This window comes from Vulpes lagopus, chromosome 2, assembly GCF_018345385.1.
Source record: "Vulpes lagopus strain Blue_001 chromosome 2, ASM1834538v1, whole genome shotgun sequence".
In the NCBI taxonomy this organism is placed as follows: Eukaryota; Metazoa; Chordata; class Mammalia; order Carnivora; family Canidae; genus Vulpes; species Vulpes lagopus.
Window position 1 is genome coordinate 70052979 of NC_054825.1, and position 19680 is coordinate 70072658.

The following is a 19680-nucleotide window of genomic DNA, read 5'->3' on the forward strand; positions in this document are numbered from 1 at the left end:
CTTGACCCCACCTGGCAGGCCTCACCCAGGCAGGAATCCAGAGGAAGGACTGACCCTTGGAAGGAGTGGCTGCTAGGATGGCTGTGAGGAGGGAAGCCAAGCGCAGGTGTGCTGTTTACCTCCCTGGCTCCCAAACATAACTGGGCCCTCCCTGCCTGACAGGGTAAAGTCCCTTCCAATGAGCCCAGCCCTCAAGCCTCTGCAATTCAGGCCGTAACCTGCCCATCCAGCCTATCTCCCCCACCAGTCTCGACCCCAAACTCTCTCCTCCCATAGCAAACCATCCTCGGACTGCACCACACCCTCCAGGGCTCTCTGGCTTTGTAGGTGCTGTTCCCTCTGTCTTTAATGCCCTTCCTGTCATCTCCATAGAGCCAGCTCTTTCTCATTAGACCCAGGTCAAAGGTCATCTCCCAACCTCTGTGCAGAGCTTCCTCTCATCCTCCCCTTCCTCTCCCCCTACCACCCACCCAGGCAGTGTGCTGGGAGTGCTTCTGTGCCCCCCCCCTTACAGCATAATAAAGAAAATACAAGCTCATGAGTCTGTGTCCTCACTAGACTCTCAACTTCTCAATGATAGTGATTGTATCTTTATCTTCAAATTCTTAGAGCCTGGCACATAGTAGACACTCAAAAAAAAAAAAAAAAGGAAGAAATGGCTAATCAAAATCAATATATGGACCCTGGATTTATTCCAGAGCTAAATTAGGAAGCAAGTCTCAATGTTACACAAGAATCCCCTTCCAGCTCATTTATTCAACACATACTTTTTGAATACCGTTATGTGCAAAGCCCTGGACAAAGTACTAGAAACTCAAAAGCTGGAGTAGACACAGGAATTTAGAGTTTGGGGGTACAGAGAGGCAGAGAAGAGGACTAGTTGGAAGGAAATGTCTGATCTGACTGACCTGCTGGTGCAAGCAGGTGATTGCATTTAATCTTTTTTGTTTGTTTGTTTTAAGAGTTTATTTATTCATGAGAGACACAAAGGCAGAGACATAGACAGAGGGAGAAGCAGGCTTCCTGTGGGGGAGCCGATGTGGGACTCGATCCCAGGACCCCGGGATAACGACCTGAGGCTGAGACAGACACTCAACCACTGAGCCACCCAGGCGTCCCAATTGCATTTATTCTTATGCTAGCCCTGCAAGGTGGGCACCTTTATTATTATGCTCACTTTACAGATGAGGAGATTGAGGCTTTCACAAATGGAGAGACTTGCAATGGCGTAACTAGTAAGTCATGGGGGCAGGATTTGAACCCAGGCTGCCCTCAGACACTACATGCCCAAACAGAAAGATCTGGTATAAGCATTTTCTTTTCTTTTCTTTTCTTTCTTTCTTTCTTTCTTTCTTTCTTTCTTTCTTTCTTTTCTTTCTTTCTTTTTTTATACAGATTTTATTTATTTGGTAGAGAAAGAGCAAGAGACCACAGGCAGGGGAAACAGTAGGGAGAGGGAGAAGCAGAGTCCCCACTGAGCAGGGAGCCCGATGTGGGGCTCAGTCCTAGGACCCCAAGATCATGACCTGGGCCAAAGGCAGACACTTAACCAACTGAGCCACCCAGGCACCCCAAGTGTTTTATTTTCTTAATTAGTGATCCTCAAGATCGTCTGCATACCTCAAACACTTGGAGAGCTTTAAAGAGCACTGGTGCCCACCCTGGTGCCACGGAGAGATCCTGATGTAATTGATGGGGGGTGCAGCCTGGGCACCAGGGGTTCTAATGTGCAGCCAGGGCTGAGAATCCCTGTGAAATGAGGGAGCCCGGTGTCAAAAGTGTAAAGGGAGACCCACCTGTAGCCGAGATGCTCCTGGTTGTGTCAGCGTCCTGTTTGTCCAGACACAGAGCTTTCTTGTCCCCTTGGGAGGGGCCCCAGACAGTGTAGGCAGGGCTGGCACTTCCTCCCTGGCATTCTCTCGATGTTTCACCAGTTCTGACCTTCTTGTAACATTGGAGTTGCCAGAGACAACTTACTGGGGAAATTCCACGGTTTCCATGTGGGTAGGTAAGGGGAGGGGGTGGGAGTCCATGGGTTTTCCAGGCCGCCAGCCACCCAGCTTTCAGTATGAAGGAGCCAAGATCTGTGGGTCATAGCGAAGACAGCTGATGTGAGGACCCTGGGTGGATGGCTTGTGGGCTGCAGGCCCGAAGGGATCAAAACAACCCCCCACACGTCCCGGTAGGCAGGCCCTGTGGGAGCAGAGTGGGGAGAGGGCTACTGGGCCCACTGTCTGGCTACTGCCAGACTCAGCAGCCACTGGCCCCCCTGCACTTGTAGGTTCCCAGGGACTAGGAGGCTCCCCAGAGCCAGCAGAGCCAGGCTATGTGGCTGCAAGCAGCAAGGCTGGGTTTCCCCTTCTCAAGCCCAGGCAGTGACTCAGGGAACAAGTATCAAAAGCAGAGGGTGACCTCGGCATCCTTGCCCAATGGCAAGCATGACCTTGCCCAGAACCCTCTTAGGAGCCCAGGGCCCAATGGGATGGAGATGGGTAGTGAGGTGTAGGCATATGGAGCACAAAGGACACTGTCCTCGTTTGCTGGGTGCCTTGAGTCCCTTGCTCCTCACAGAGGTGTCATGAGCATAATTTCATTGGATCCGCACACAGCACTTGAGGTGCAGCTTTTCAGTGCAACAAACTTGGGGCTTCCCAGATCACACAGTCCCCTGGGCAGTGCCGGGCTCCTACCCCGGGAGATGGGGAGAACAGACTTGGGCTACTTCCAGATCTCTCCCAATGCCAAACTTCCTGCCTCTCTGGTTCTAAGTCATGATTCCCGACTGCCTGACCTAGAGAAGCCATCACTTAGTGCCTGTTCTTCTCATCTTGGGGCTAGGATGTACCTGTGGTTTCACCCCACCATGCCCCTACAGGAAATAGCTTTCTTTACAGGAAAACAACTGAATGAGGCACTAGAGCAGCCACAGTGCAAGGTGGGTTTCACCCCCAGCCTGTACTTATTCATAATGGGAGAGATCCCAGGGACACCTGGGTGGCTCAGTGGTTGAGCGCCTGCCTTCAGCTCAGGGCTTGATCCTGGGGTCCTGGGATGGAGTCCCACATCAAGCTCCCCACAGGGAGCCTGCTTCTCCCTCTTCCTGTGTCTCTGCCTCTCTCTGTGTGTCTCTCATGAATAAATAAAATATTTAAAAAAAAAGAAAGGTGGGGAGAGATCCTGTTTCCTTTCCCTTTGTATAAGCTCCCTCCCCACATTACCTAGTGCAGTGCACAGCACAGGCTGATGCTCCTCAAATGTTTTCTGAATGACAAAACCCAGTAAGGAATCCTTTTGTGAAGACTCATGCCATGATTGACCTTTGGCATACTTAATCTCGGGCATCTTAAGTATTCATTTATTCAACAAATATATGTGATGAGTGCCTGCTATCCACCAGGCACACGCCAGCTGCTAGTGATCCAATGGTAAGCAAAAAAAAAAAAAAAAAAAAAAAAAAGCTCCTCACAGAGCTCCACTCCTGTGGGGGAAGAAGTTAATTAATTGCCCAAATCCATTTAAAATGACACTGCGATAAGGTTTCTAAAGAAAAGGGCCACAGGACTGTAAGTGTAGGGAAGAGGGCCTGCATAGGGTCTGCACTGCCCCGAAGGCCCCAGGGAAGCCCGAGTCTCCTGACTGCCCCATCCTTGCTCAATGCCACCTCAAGCTTTTAGGTGTAAGTGTTCTGGTCAAGAGGAAAGAGGATTTTTGTTTTTTTATGCAAAGCAGCTTAAACTGGAACTGACCTCACCATGGGCGTCTGAGGTAGTTTTCGGTGACCGTGGAGGAAATGAGCCAACTTTCCAGGAACCCCGAGGACACACCCTCATTGCCCAACAGTGCAGGGCAGTGCAGCCCAGACGCCTCCCAGTCCCCTTCCCCAGCCTTGGGACCCTGAGGGGACGCCCTCCTCAGTGTCAGCTCCTCTAGAGCCAAAGACCCACAGGGGATGACGCCAGCTGGAAACTTCCCCAGGGGCAGCACAGGGTAAGGTCAGGGGCAGGCCTGGAGAAGTGACCCTCACACCAGCCAGTTGATACTCAGAGACCAAACTGTCAACAATCAGGAGGTGGCTGGTGACAGTTCCTCGCCCCCTTACCCCCCACCTCCCACCCCTTGCTTTGCCTCTGAGCTGCCCTCCTGCCTTTTCAGGGCCCTTAGCTCGTGCTCATAATCCTACTGGCCCAGGGCAGGCGCTGCCTCCATCAGCTCGGCTTCTTTCTGGCTTTCTGCTCAGCTCGCTTTCTCTCTCCTGACTGGCTTCTCTCCATGTCTACTCCCTCGGTAACTTGGGGTGCAAGTGGCCCTGCGATGGCTTCTCAGTCTCGACTTTTCTTCCCAGGTTGTGTGCCTCTGATCATAACTCCTGCCTGTCTCTTCCCTGAAGCTCCAGAGAGCCTCTGACCAACTTAGTAATTAAACCTTTGCAAGCCGGGCCTCCTGGGGTCTTTGAGAAGGGGACTCTTAAGATCCAATCTCACCTCCTCTCATTCTCTCTCCTTCCTGCTGATCAAATTGGTTTTCCTTTTGAATGTACAGGTAGCTACTACATCCTCACAAACTCTTCCTGTCTCCACGATCAGAACGTAAATTCTGTGCTGCTTCTCAGGCTTTGTCCCTCCAAAGAAACACCCTTTCCCTCTGAGCATGCTGTGTACATATGCACCCTGGCTTTTAAGCTATGGTCTCAGCTCTGGATTTTTAAAACATATATATTTATTTGTTTATCTGGGAGGCAGGGAGGGGCAGAGGGAGAGGAAGAGAGAACCTCTGAGTGCAGAGCCCAATGCAGGGCTCAATCTCATGACCCTAGGATCATGACCTGAGCCAAAACCAAGAGTCGGAGACCTAGCCAGTCACGCCACCCAGGCACCCCTCAGCTATGGACTTTAAAGCCTGTTCATTGAAACTTCTTTGGTCTAGACCAGAGCTTCTCAAACTTTAGCCACGTATAATAACCTGAAGAGGTTGTGTGTTAAAACACAGACTCCTGGGCCTCCCCCAGCCCAGAGATTCAGATTCAGTCAGCCTGGGGCACGGTCCCAGGTGATGTTGATGTTGCCCGTGGAACCCATCTGCCCTGGAAGTAGGAGGGGGCTCGCATCTGCGGCCCTCACCCCAAGGCAAGGAATACTCCTGGCTTACAAATTGCAGGGAAGGAGAGCAATGAGGAAATGATGCAGGAATGTAATATCACAGTGAAAAGATTTCTAAATATTAACCCACCCCACAGGCCTCCTCCTGAGACGAATCCCCCTTTGCAAAGCAAGGCTCTGAGAAGTTAGGAAACTTGCCCTAGTCACCCAGCTCTCTCGACCGGCAGAGCCCAGAGTCCGGTGCTGACCCATCTGCTTGTTCCTGGCCCACTGTGTCAGCTGCAAGGCTGAATCAATGAATGATTCGATCGTCACTGGCAGGTCCACTGTCATCTGTCCTGATATGGGTGGTCACTTGTGCAGAGAAATGAAGATGTTCACAAATGCACAAGCCTTTACCCGCATGCCTGATAAACCCACTGCTTCTCAGGTTAGGTGCCAGGCCAGGGATTCAGTAGGCAGCCAGTCTCCCCGGCTGGGAGAGGTGTCCCACACCTGAGCCTTCCACGCCTGGCCTGACCCTCTCTCCTGGTAGCAAGAGTTCAACTCCTGGCTCAGGTTTGGGCAGAATTACCCACGAATTACCAAATGTTATATGGAGTGAAGCTTCGACACCATGCTCGGACTCTGGTGCCTGGTCCACCATCATCAGCCTCACCGGGAACTTGTTAGAAACCCAAGTACTTGGGTGCCCCCCCACCGGATGTATCAAAGCAGAAATTTGGGGTTTAGGGCCCAGCAATCCATATTTTAACATGCCTTCCAGGAGATTCTGATGTATAGCTGAGAACCACTGTTCTACGGAGAGAATTCAGCAGGTTGCTAGTGGGGGACTTGATTTAGTGACATGGGGGGTTCCGTGCTCTCTGGGCGAGCTCTGACATACACCAGTGGCAGGGGAGTTGGTGAAGCATATGCTAACCCAGCTGAGAAGTCAACTGTAACTTCCCCTGCTTCACGTGGTTACAGCCTTGCCCTGGAGAGGATTTACTGCCGGGATAGCTTTGTTGCCATGGTAGCTCTGGTCCTCGGCCTGGGCCTGTCCTCTGTGGGTGGTAATATTTGTGTCGCTTAGACACTAGGTAAACCCAGCGTCCAGACTCTGCTCCCAGGTCTCTGCACACCAGAGCATAGGGAAGCCTATTTGTTGTCACTGAGAGGACTGAACTAGAAGCCCTGGTCCGAGTGACCTTGTTTGTGTGCTTCCTACCATCTTTAGCAATGTCTAATTTCTTGTTTTCAGAAAAAAAAGCAAATTGAGTATAATATTTAGGGTAGGGGATTACTTCATATGATGGGGAAAAAATATGCCAACCTGTCTTAATTCTTGAGGTGAGATGGCAAGTAAATGTGGAGCAGATTCCTTTTTTTTTTTTTTTTTGAGGGAAAGCAATAATTCACATACCATAAAATTCACCCTTTTGAAGTGTGCAGTTTGGTGGGGGGGCTTTTTAGATTTTATTTATTTATTTATGAGAGACACAGAGAGAGAGGCAGAGACACAGGCAGAGGGAGAAACAGGCTCCCCACAAGGAGCCTGATGCAGGACTCGATCCTGGATCCCAGGACCACGCCCTGAGCCAAAGGCAGATGATCAACTGCTGAGCCACCTGGGCATCCCTAAAGATTTATTTATTTGACAGAGAGAAAGATAACAAGCACAGGGAATGGTGGGGAGAGGGAAAAGCAGGGTATCCATGGAGCAGGGAGCCCAATGAGGGGCTGGTGTTTGTTTTTTTTAAAGATGTGTATATATGTGGACAGAGAGAGAGAGAGAGAGAAGGGGCAGAGGGAGAGAGAGAATCTCAAGCAGACTCCCCACTGAACATGGAGCCTGATCCCATAACCCTGAGGTCATGACCTGAGCCAAAATCAAGAGTCAGATGCTTCACCAACTGAGCTACCCAGGTGCCCCAGTTTGGTGGTTTTTAATTTAAAAAGTGCCACAGAGGGGATCCCTGGGTGGCTCAGCAGTTTGGCGCCTGCCTTTGGCCCAGGGCATGATCCTGGAGTCCCAGGATCGAGTCCCATGTCGGGCTCCCTGCGTGGAGCCTGCCTGTGTCTCTGCCTCTCTCTCTCTCTCTCTCTCTGTGTCTCATGAATAAATAAAATCTTAAAAAAAAAAAGTGCCACAGAGAGTGGACTGGAGGGGTAACAAGATGGTGGCAGAGACGGTGGCACTCCATAAGCTGAAGCTTGCTGAACTAAATAAAGCAGGAAGGTCTTGCTCGTGGTCTGGAGACCAAAGGAATCAAACAAGATCTCATCAACAGGCTCCAGGCATATCTTGAAGAGCAAGCTGAAGAGGCAAATGAAGATGTACTGGAGGTGAGACAAAGGAAGAAGAGTCTGTCAAAGAGGAAGAACCCTCTGAGAAAACTGCCCTCTGAGAGGAAAGTGGTAACAATGACACCTGAGATACCACAGACGGAGAGAATGCAGAAGATCACCGAATGATTCGACGTACCTGTGAGCTTGGAGGGTTAAGAAAGCTGCCCGGGCAGCAAGATTTGGGATTTCTTCAGTTCCATCCAAAGGCTGGTCATCTGACGCCAAGCCTACGGTTAACCTGGATTAACTAAAGGAAGGAGCTCCAAGATTTGAGCTTTGAATGTCTCTTCAATCTCCAGAGTCTGAAGATGATGAGAAGTTGCAAGAGAGGAAGGAGAGATGTGGGATTGTGACAAGTTCGGCTAGAAAAGGAACCATGGAGGATACAGAGGCAAAGAAGAGAAAAAAGGCACTTTAGGATTGCTTGATGAAAAGCTCTTCATGCTGTCTGCTTTCCAGTGGTTTCCACCTCTTTGACTTGTGTTGGTCAAATATACACCTAAATGCACAGTCCTGCCCATAGGTCCTGTCTCACCATGAGAGAACAAGGACCCCGGGTACATCCAGGAACTCCAGCAGCAATTCGCTCATCACTGTTCCAACAAGTTTAAAGTTGTTGTTTTTAAATTATTTTACTTGTTAAATAAAAAGCAAAAAATAAAATTAAAAAATAGTGTCATAAGAGAACTTTCTGGAGTGACAGAAATGTTCAATAGTTGGTTTTGCATGATGCCTTCATGGATATATATAATTATTAAACCTCTTCTAACTGAACCATTAAGACCTATTCATTTTATTATATCTAAACTATACCTTAATTTAAAAAATAATTTAAAAAGTAGGGATGCCTGGATGGCCCAGCGGTTGAGCGTCTGCCTTTGGCTCAGGGCATGATTCCAGAGTCTGGTATCGAGTCCCACATCAGGCTCCTTGTGGGGAGCCTGCTTCTCCCTCTGCCTGTGTCTCTGCCTCTCTCCGTGTGTCTCTCATGAATAAATAAATAAAATCTTAAAAAAAATAATAGTAATTTAAAAAGTGAATAGTGCCACTTCAAAAAAATCTTACACTTAAAATCTGAGAAATGTTCTGTGGTTGACTCAATGAACTTGTTTCCAAATAACAAGCAAATAACAGTTCACATTTGCCTTGTGGTACAGATCCATTTCTCATTTATGTGAAGGCATTATAAAATAAGTCAGGCTACCTTGCTTGAGGCAATACGGCCTTAACAATCACCAAGGAAGAATATCAATGTCACGATTACACACACTATGTAAAGGAAAAAATCACATAACATTTACTTGATGTACATACAAAAGAGTGGAGTTTAATTTTTTAAACAGCATGCCCACCCTCCAAATAAGCAGTACTTGGGGATCCCTGGGTGGCTCAGCGGTTTGGCGCCTGCCTTTGGCCCAGGGCGCAATCCTGGAGTCTCGGGATCGAGTCCCGCGTCGGGCTCCCGGCATGGAGTCTGCTTCTTCCTCCTCCTGTGTCTCTGCCTCTCCCTCTCTCTCTATCATAAATAAATAAATAAATCTTTAAAAAACAAAACAAATAAGCAGTACTTTATTATATATGTATTATAAGTCATACCAAGGGATTGAAAAAAATGGTTTTAGCATGTCTACAAGAGTTCTGAATTTTGGCATTTTCCTTAATTTTATTCTAATTTTTATTTTAAAGCTAACTAAAAATGATGGCATCAAACACCACCAAAACCAAAACAAAAGCTTTAATTTCTAGAGAAAAATCACATAATTATCTGAGGCAACTTTCTAACCATGGGGAAAAGACATTATAAGGGCCAGAAAAACTAATTTGATTTCTATAACTCCCTTAGCTACATGCACTCTGCTTTACCTGCCTTCCTTATTTAAACCACATCATGTTTGAATGTGAGAATCTATGTAATATACATGTGTGACTATAATGATCACTAAAATGCTTTTGTCTTTAAGGATATATCTTTATATTATGTAAATATAAATATTTTCGTTATTATATGTGTTCTGGATGTGAGATCATCTGCGTGGGCATATGTGTAGGGGTTCTTATCTCTAGTTAGGTCTCTATGTAGGAGAGAGTCAAGGTGATATGTATTTATCTATGGGTGTGTTTATGCTCTCACAAAGGTTTATAACTGGGGCAAAGTGCACCCAAGGTGGACCAGTCCCTAGAGGTAGGGATGTGTGAATTTCAAACAGTCAATGTTCCCACTCGCGGGAGAATATAATTTTAAATACGGTAAGACCCTCCTACTTTACAGAGAAAATCATTTAAAAAAAGAAAAGAAGGGTACACTTTTTTGAACAACTAATGCTGCACACATGAAACACCAGGCTCGGTACTTTATTGTTGCACTTGGTCTTCACAATTAACCCAAGTACAAATTAACCCAGTTTTATAGATGAGGAATCTGAGGCTGGTCCAAAGCAGTATAGGTAGTAAGTGGCAGAACAGTCTCATTTCAGAGCCTAGACTTTCACTTTCTACCAGAAAGTCTCAACTAAAATGTGAGACAATCTTCCCAAGGGGGAAAAATGATGAATGAGTATTTTGTCAGATCTCAGGCCAGTTTTTAGTGATATGGAATGTGATTTTAACTTTATTCAGAAAGCGTCCTTCACATCTTAGTTTCACATAAGAGAGAATTATAGATGTTTGCTTAAGGCTGAAAGCCATAAAGTTAAAAGGATTCTGGCCTTCAGTTTAATTGCAAACTGGAAAAATATGACCCGGAAGAGCACTCCTTCCTCTCTGGGCTCCAGGACACTTTTCCTGGGTCTCCTTCCCTAGTCGCTTTGCTCAGTCCTCATTCAGGGACCAGGTCGTCCTCCTCTGGCCCCTGCTTCGTGGTGACATCCCTCCCCATGTGGTCTTTATCTCACTTAGATGCCCTCTGCCCTCTGTGGGCTGCCTCACCCACACCGTTGGCCTCACACACACCCCCTTGCAGTTCTCCAGAAGTAACCTACCTAGATAGCTCACGAGACTTTCAAACCACAATTCCAAAGTCTAGCTCAATTTCTTCCCTTATTTACCCACCCTGGATCATTCCACTGTTTTCCTCCTATACTCTCCATCTTGGCACCAGCACCCACTCACTTACTCAGGTGAGAAACCAGGGTGTCATTTTGGGGATACTCCATCCACATTCATTGAGCCTGAAGGTCTTCTCATGAATGGCTCTCAAAGACACCCTCCTTTTCTCTCTTCCCTGTGCCATTGCCTCGGATGGTTGTGTCCCTCACTACCTGTGCCCTTGGCTGCCACTGGCAACAGCTGGTCTCTGGCTGCCAACCAGAAAGTCCCTGCCGGTGTGCGTGCCCTACACTATCTGCTGTGGCCAGCACTCCAGTCAGAAGACTCTCCTTCCACAACTTAAATCCCTTTTCTGGTTCCTTAGTGCCTGCAGGCTAATAGCATAAAAGGCCCTACACATTCCATTACGCTCCAGTATTAAATTCCATATATTAAACAACTTCAAGTTTCTAGAAGGTAGGCTATTTAAGCCCTCTATGCTCTGGTAAATATGCACGTCTATCTCAATTGAATTGCTGACTTCCAATTATTGGGGTTTCAAACCAGACCGATCAGCCTCTCAGGGATCCACCTTCTTTGGGAAGCTTTCTTTTGTACCTTGTGCTTATCTCTATCCTTGCTTTGTCACTGTATTGCTCTGATTTGTTCATAGGCATGTCTGCCTTTCCTACGTCAGATTCTTGAGGCCAGCAAGATGCCTAGCATATAGTGAATGCTCAATCATTGTACAATTTCTTAAATATTTCAATTATATGAAATTATTATTATATCTCAAATGAAAAAATTCGAAGTCCACATCCAGGAAAATCTTCTCCAGATCAAACTCTATTGGGAAAGCCGTTCTACACAGGCTCCTTTGGAGTCATTTTTACAACCACGTATTTGTCAAGTACTCACTACAACAAATGCAACAAGTGAATCTTGGATTGGATTCTGAACATAAAAATACAGCTATAAAGGACATTACAACTAGAGAAGTGGAAATGGATTGTATGTTAGGTCATGTTATTGAATTAATGTAAATCCCTGGGGATCCCTGGCGGCTCAGCGGTTGGGGCTTCGGCCCAAGGCGTGATCCTAGAGTTCCAGGATTGAGTCCCACGTCAGGCTCCTTGCAATGGAGCCTGCTTCTCCCTCTGCCTGTGTCCCTGCCCCACCCCCCTCTCTGTGTCTCTCATGAATAAATAAAATCTTTTTAAAAAATAATGTAAATCTTTTTGGGAATGATAATAGTATTACAGTCAGCTAGAATGTCCTTTCCCTAGGCATAAAAAAACAAACTTTGAAGTCTGGACTTATATTTTAGGAGTTCATTTTATTTTTGAGAGAGAAAGAGCACATGCACATGAGGTGGGGTGCAGAGGTGAGAGGGAGAGGGAGAGAGAGAATCCTAAGCAGGCTCCATGCCTGACAAGGACTCAATCTCATGACCTAAATCAAAATCAAGAGTTAGAGGCTTAACCGACTGAGCCACCCAGGCACCCCTCAAAGAGTTCATTTTAAAAGAGCATATTAATATAGAGATATAGCAAATGTGGCAAAATGTTCAATTAAAAGTATGAGTACTCTTTCTATTAATTTTCCAACTTCCTGCATATCTGAAAAATTTCAAAATAAAACATTTGGGCCAAATGCTAAGAACACAACCAAAAATGAAATCAATAAATCTTTTGAAATTTAAGCATCAATGTTGCTCTTGGGATGTCCCACTCCCAAACCTTCCATTGCCACGTTCACCCCGTAAAGCCACTGCATTTCAATCAAGTTTGTGTTTTAAAGTTGTAAGCTACAGTTACCCCCCAGAAAACACTCTACAGTTTACTCTCCTAGTTGGCCAACCTTCACAAGACTGTTGATTTTTATTTGCCTAAATGGCACCATATTGCACTTTAAAAACCTAAGCAAATAAAATTATGCTTCCTAATTGGTACATGTAATACCTTGAGATCAACCATTGAAAGTTTTCAACTGGGAAAACTGGAAGTGATAAGGAACCACCGAGGTCGGTACAGTAATCCTGCTTTAGTCCTCTCAGATGATGAAAGTCTCTAGCAAGCGCTAGTAATTTTTTATTGCCAGGAAGGTGATAGGATAGCCTGTCTCTTAAATTTCTACTCTATTCAGATGGAAATTTTTAAAAGGCATTTATCGTTTTTATTTAAAATAGTTGATGAACTTAGGTATATACACAAGAGAACTGAAACTGTATGGGTCCACTAAAACTTGGACATGGTTGCTCACAGTCAAAAAGTGGAAACAGTCCAAAGTCCATCAACGGATGGGTAAACAATATGTGGTATATCCATACAGTGGAAAATCACTCATAGAAAGGAATAAAATACGAGGCACAACATGCATGAATCTTGTACGCTTATTAAAGGAGCTGAACACAAAGGTTGCATAATTTATGATTTCATTTATATGAAATGTCCAGAATGGGCAAATCCATAAAGACAGACTAAACTTATCAGTGTTTGTCTGGGGCTGTGAGCAGCGGGGTCAGGAATGGGGGAATGACTGCCAAAGGGTACAGCATTCTCTTTGGGGTGGTGAAAATACTCTGGAGTTAGATGGTGGAGATGGTTGCAAAGTTTTGTGTGAATATACTAAAAACCACTGAAGTGTGCACTTTACATTGATGAATACTATGGTATGTGAGTTATATCTCAATTTTTAAAAATATTTTATTCATTTATTTATTTGGGAGCAAGAGAGTACAAGCAGGGGAGAGGGGCAGAGGGAGAAGCAGGCTCCCTCTGAGCAGGGAGCCTCTGAGCAGGCTCCCATTGAGCAGGGAGCCCAATGCACCTGATCCCAGGACCCTGGGATCATAACCTGAGCCCAAGGCACATGCCTAACCAACTGAGTCACCCAAGCATCCTAATTTTTTTTTATATATATAAAGGTAATAGAAAGCAATTCCTACTTGGTCCCATTTTTAAGAATAGTCAATGGCATGCTGGGTTTGGTTGCACCTTCAGTGTTCAAATCACCATTGGCCAGAGTGAAGATGGCCCCCCACTAGAGAGCGCAGGCAAAGGTCTCCAGTCCTGCCTCCCCAACCCTTGTAGGAGCATCTCTGATAGCCTTGGGATGTGCAGGGCCAATTTTGGCATCCCTCACATTCCTACTCACCACCATGATCACCAACACTTCCTTCCAAGACCAACTGTCATGCAAGTCTCATCTCCCATATATTCTTTACTTTCCTCATTGTGCTCACCATCTTTTATTCATCACCCCCCAAAATTTGGTTCTATTCACTCTCCTATCTCACTGGCCCAGGAAGTGCACAGCTAACAGCAGGGGCTCCATAAATTTCTGGTGAATGAGTCCATTACAGGAAAAGTTGATATAGAAATTTGCAAAAAAAAAACTAAAAAAAAAAAAAAAAAAAAAAAAAAAAAGAAATTTGCACTGTGTATTATTTTAAAAATGTAGCTCCATGCTTAAAAATGTGTTTTTTCTCCCATAAAAGGACTTCCTCCTCCATTTAAATATGTATCTTTAAGAAATATTGCACAAATAGTATTTTATTATAGACAATTCAGTTTATAAATCTCTATACACTTTAAGGAAACCATTTAGGCATCATAAACATTAAAATTTCAATACACAAAATTAAATTTACAACAAGAAAATAAACACAAAATTATTTTTGAACTATGTGGTCATTGCTATACTACCTTCATAATTCCTATCCCGAGTCCGAAAATGTAGTCAAGCCCTAAAAATGTAGCAGAAGCATTTCCGCACACTGGTATCCATAATCTAGTTTGTGCAGCAATGTTTCCACTAGATTCATAGAGTACTCTTTGAAAGAAAGAAGCAAGAGCTGGTCATTTAGTGGCTCTTCGGACCTTCTGCAACTCTTCAATGGGCTTCCATTCTTGGTTGATTGTTATAAGCTTGGAAAAAAAAGAAGGAAAACATGAAAGAGTTTTAGGATCTGCCCTTCATTCTCATGTCCCTTTTTGAGATTTGTCTACACTCCTCTTTGGAAAGAGCATCACCATAATATTTATAGCCAAGGAACCATCTCTCCCCATCTCTAAAAATATGCACAAAACAGTAACATGGGCTCTAAAATGCCTTTGGGTTCCTAAGTGGTATAGGATCAGAAAGAAGGACCATGTATATTTGCCCACTTTCACGTAACAGGTGCTAGATTTCTAAGTTGCCCTCGGCTTTATGTAATCTATAAGTTCAAAAAGTGTGTCTGCTCCTGGTGAGTGGATGCATTCTGCTCTAGCACAGGGGCTTGGCCCATAGTAGGCTCTTAACCAAATCTCTTCATTGTAATTACTCAACAAAGGTACATATGATCCAAGTTATGCAATAAGGAAGAAGGGGCAGAGCTGTGTAAAGTCCTTGCCTTCCAAAAAACTCAAATTCAGAGATTCTCATTTATCCTTACAAGGTTTCTATTACCTCAAGATCTAAGAGATGTAGGTAGGTTTTGGGTTTTTTTTTTTTTCTGTTTTTAAAAAATGTTTACATTTAACTCTAGTATCATTAACATAAAATGCCATCTTAGTTTCAGGTGTGCAACTCTACACACAACTCAGTGCCCATGATTCATTAACCCTATACATTACTCAGTGCTCATGACAAGTGCCCTCCTTAATCCCCATCACCTATTTCCCCCATTGACCCACCCAGCTCCCTCTGGGAACCACCAGTTTGTTCTCTAGAGTTAAAAGTCTGTTTCTTGGTTTGCCTCTCTCCGCCCCTTCATTTTTGCTCATTTGTTTCCTAAATTCCACATATGAGTGAGATCATAAGGTATTTGTCTTGCTCTGGCTTAGAGATAGAGATAGTTTTAAAGACTCTAAATATCCCTCACTAGGTCAAACTCTGCTATTTGAAAGCTGTTAAAAAAAAAAAATTTCCTGACAGACCTAAGTAAATTCCAGCAGACTCAATGTTTTTTTACTTTCAAAATATTTAAAATGTTAAAAACAAAAACAAAAAACTTTGCTATAGTCTTAAAAGAATGAGTGAAGGGCACCTGGGTGGCTAGGTCAGTTAGGTGTCTGCCTTCAGCTCAGGTCATGATCCTTGGGTCTTGGGATCAAGCCCGCATCCAACTCCTTGCTCAGCAGGGAGCCTGCTTCTCCCTCTCTTTCTGCCTGAAGCTTCACCTGCCTGTGCTCACTCTTTTAAAAAGAAATGAAATAGGGACCCCTGGGTGGTTCAGCAGTTAAGCATCTGCCTTCAGCTCAGAGCACGATCTTGGAGTCCCAGGATCAAGTCCCACGTCGGGTTCCCTGCATGGAGCCTGCTTCCCCCTCTGCCTGTGTCTCTGCCTCTCTCTCTGTGTCTCATGAATAAATAAATTAAATATTAATAATAATAATATAATAAAATAAAAAAGGATGAGTGACTAATAGCTGATTTTGTTTAAACAGAATACCACTCCTGTTTCTCGGAGCTCCTGTTATCACAACAGACCTTATATTAACTTTATTTTTTTTTATTTTTATTTATTTATGATAGTCACACACACACACACACACACACAGAGAGGCAGAGACACAGGCAGAGGGAGAAGCAGGTTCCATGCACCGGGAGCCCGACGTGGGATTCGATCCTGGGTCTCCAGGATCGCGCCCTGGGCCAAAGGCAGGCGCCAAACCGCTGTGCCACCCAGGGATCCCCTTATATTAACTTTAGATAAATAATGGATACAATGGGATAGCATATACAATAATGATGAATATTAATATCTAGCCACTATGCTAAAGAATTTTATATATTTTATATTCTTTAATCCTCTTAACTCTGAGGTATAGATCTTTTTATTAAGCCCATTTTAGAGATTCTGAGAGCCCCAGAAAAGGCCAGTTGTCCAAAATCTCCTGTGAATAATGGAAGAAGTATTTGAACCATATCTCCAGAACTCCACAGCACTCCCCTTATCACTACACTAAACGGCACTCTAAAAGTGAAAGTATTAAATCCATTTTGCTGACAAGGGTGCTAAAGTTCAGGCTAAATGTAAAATGTAAATCACTTTTTTTTTTTTTAAAAAAAAGATTTACTTTAGAGAGAGAGAGACAGAGCATGAGCTGGGAGAGAGACAGAGGGAGAGAAATTCAAGCAGACTCCATGCTGAGCAGGGAGCCCACTTGAAGATGGATCCCACAACCTGAGATCATGATCTTAGCTGAACTCAAGATCAGACACTTAACCAATTGAGTCATCCAGACATCTCATAAACCTTTTAAAAATTAATTTTTAAAAAATATTTTATTTTTATTTATTTGAGACAGAGAGAGTGCATGCAGAAGCAGGAGGAGCTGCAGGCAGAGGGAGAGGGAGAAGCAGGCTCTCTGCTGAACAGGGAGCTGAATGTGGGGCTCCACCCCAGGACCCCAGGATTGCGACCGAGCTGAATGCAGACGCTCAACTAAGCTACCCAGGCTCCCCATAAACCACTCCAATGTAGCAATACCTTGCTAGGTACACTAGGGTCCACGGTTTCCCAAGGTTCTGGATTTCTTTTCCGATCAAGGCTAAAAATAAAAGAAAGCTGATTAAACACTAAAGTAAGTGAATTTAAACCAACTCTGACATTGTGTCTATAAACATGCTGGGACATCATGGGACAGATTCCAGGCTGATAACTAGGCATTCACCTGTTAGTTCACTGAAACTGATGGAAGGTTAGGTAAGGGAGCCTCAGGATTTGGCTCAAATGTTGAGGACCAGTTCCTCTGCAGGATAGAAGGTCTGTATTCCCTTTGTTGGGCTGGATCAGAGAAAGTTCCCATAAGCTGAATAACAACGGGAATGGAAGTGCCAGGATAAGAGCCAACCAAGAATGTTCTGGCTCTGGTTTCTGGGAGAGGCAGAGGGTCTGGGCCTGAACCCTGCAGGTGGTGAACCGCACGGTGTGAGTCCCCTCTGCCAGAGCTTGGCCTTACTGCCCTTTCCAGCCCTGCGCTGGGCCAAGATCAGTTTCAAGTTTTTCTCTTCCTCATATTCCAGGATTCATGGTATTTTGGCTTCTTATATCAAGAGCTGATTGTAGACAACTGAATCTATAAACTCTATCACATTAAGGAAAGATCTTTCTAATAAACTGAAACGTAAAAATCTCATTAAAATAATGATTTCAGTTTGATGATATGCACCCCAAAGGCCATTTAAGAACTTTATATTTCAAAACTTCAGTTAAAAAAAAAAAAAATGTAAAACTTGGGCAGCCCGGCTGGCTCAGCGGCTTAGCGCCGCCTTCAGCCGAGGGCGTGACCCTGGAGACCCAGGATTGAGTCCCACGTCGGGCTCCCTGCATGGAGCCTGCTTCTCCCTGTGCCTGTGTTCTCTGTGTGTGTCTCTCTCATGAGTAAGTAAGTAAATAAATAAATAAAAAATAAAAATTTAAAAATTAAAGAATCCTAAAGCTTAAAACGTAAGTCAAAAAACTTTGTTGTAGAAGTGGAAGAGGGTCAACGGATGAAAAGATATTTAGATACAAGGAACAAACTGATTTCATTAATATCGTAATTTAACAGTCCTCTGGTACCAGCATGCTTTCTAGTCCCACCTCCAAGTCCACAATTTGACACTCTTATTGTGAGGGTGAAACTCGGAAACTGAAACCACGCATCTCATTACTAAGGTCAATCTAACACCGCTCAACAACGTGTTTACAACTGATGCCAAAAAAAACCAAAAAACAAACCAACTGATGCCTACTTACATCACATCCGATTTTTGAAGGGAATATACAGCAAAAGACGAAGCTCCGCCCGCCGCTGTGGCCATGAACAGCACCAAAGGAATAAGCTAAGAGAGAACAGGTGGAGGGTAAATATTCCGACGTTTCGATGTGAAACATATGAAATATAACAGAATAGCCAGATACCGTTTTACACTTTCTTCAAAATCTGCACCATCTTTTCCATCGTTAAAAAATCAGTATTTTAAGTCCAGAATGTCAATGGCCTTAAACACTTACTTCCTTCTTCTTCATCAGGAGTTGGAAAAAGTTCATGATGACCTCAGCGCAGAAAGCCAAATCTAGAATTAAAACAAAACCAATCAAAAAAAAAAAAAAAAAAAAAACCCAAACCAAGATACTGATCAAAACTTGAGCCCCCAGGACCCAACCCCGCGCGCGCCCCGAGCCGCCAACGCACTCCCCGAGGCGGCCTCCCGCGGCTCACCTGGGAGGCGGCTCACCTGGGAGGCGGCGCCGGGCCACACGCGCGGACGGCGCACACGCCCAGAACACGCAGCCGCGCCTCGGCGTCCGGCTTATATACTGACCGCTCGGGTCACGCGGACTCGGGGCGGGCGTGGGCGGAGGGGGTCCCGGGCCGGACTCGCTTTCCCCGCTCGGCTCCCGGCTCCCCGGCGCCCCCTGCAGGACGTCCTGCCCGCGGACGCGCCGCAGCCAAACGCGGGCGCGGGCGCCCCCTGGCGGCGGGCGCGGTCCCTACCCGCCGACCCGCGAGGGCCGAGGCCGGGCGTGGACCCTGGGGGCCGCTCCCAGCCCGGCCGCGCGCCTGCTAGGGGTGCCCGCGAGAACCCGCGGAGTTCCGATGGCCAAGGCCTGGGGGAAAATCAAGTTTGCTAATAGGCGGCCCGGAAAAGGAGCCGCAGAGCCGGGGGCGGGGGACAGTGGGGGACGGTGGGGCTCCCAGGTGCAGGCAGGTAAATTAAAATCAATCCAGTCACATGAACAGCTCCGAAATGTGACGGAGCCCACGTGCGCTCCGTCACATTTAATTTAAAATTAAATTGTAAAATTCATTTCAGGAGAACTCTCATGATGTCCTGATTTTTTCCATTTGATTTTTTAAAATTTCCATTTCCCCCTTATTTTATTTTATTTATTTATTTTAATGGGAAAAATCAGGAGGTGAGGGAGAAGAAACAATCAGCTTTGGGAAGAGTTCCATCTATAGGAGAGGACACAGTCTTTGGCTTCAGTCTCCTTTTAATCGCCCCTAAACTAGCACGGGTGCCTCGTACAGAGCATGCAGGAGTCTGCAAAACCACGGAAATAATGCTAACATTTCCATTAAGCCAGGCCCATGTGTCAGACTCTGTGCTGAATCTTCTCAACGGTTTTGCAAGGTGAGTATGTTACTTAGGCTCGGAGATGCTCAAGTCACGTAGCCAGGAAGTGGCAGGGCTGTAATCAGAACCCAGGTCTGTCTGGTACCCGACACCATTGTTCTTCCTGCAATTAAGC

The 19680-nt window shown here is 45.4% G+C and overlaps 1 protein-coding gene and 1 pseudogene across 2 annotated transcripts; one reads left to right on the plus strand and one right to left on the minus strand.

The window, feature by feature from the left end:
• Nucleotides 1-7255: 7255 nt before the first annotated feature.
• On the plus strand, nt 7256-7845 carry LOC121477436 (annotated as a pseudogene).
• Nucleotides 7846-13987: 6142 nt separating this feature from the next.
• C2H15orf48 (chromosome 2 C15orf48 homolog) lies at nt 13988-18747 on the minus strand. Of its 2 annotated transcripts, none has more exons than XM_041744599.1 (5): nt 18663-18747; nt 18439-18500; nt 18181-18266; nt 16930-16990; nt 13988-14380 (listed from the first exon to the last, which is right to left on the minus strand). In XM_041744599.1, exons 2-5 carry the CDS (start codon nt 18472-18474, stop codon nt 14312-14314), a joined length of 252 nt encoding a protein of 83 aa, XP_041600533.1. In that variant the 5' UTR covers nt 18475-18500; nt 18663-18747; the 3' UTR covers nt 13988-14311. The 2 variants fall into 2 exon arrangements, with proteins under 2 accessions (XP_041600533.1, XP_041600534.1); XM_041744600.1 differs by having other exon boundaries at nt 18647-18724.
• Between the last annotated feature and the right edge of the window lie 933 nt (nt 18748-19680).

Excerpts from the sequence above, each read along its gene's own strand:
- C2H15orf48 (XM_041744599.1), bottom strand. The coding sequence starts at position 18,474 with ATGAACTTTTTCCAACTCCTGATGAAGAAGAAGGAA. Across the intron at positions 16,991-18,180 it reads CTTCAAAAATCGGATGTGAT|CCTTGATCGGAAAAGAAATC; the intron begins GTAAGTAGGCAT and ends TTTTATTTTTAG. Across the intron at positions 14,381-16,929 it reads ACCCTAGTGTACCTAGCAAG|CTTATAACAATCAACCAAGA; the intron begins GTATTGCTACAT and ends TTTTTTTCCAAG.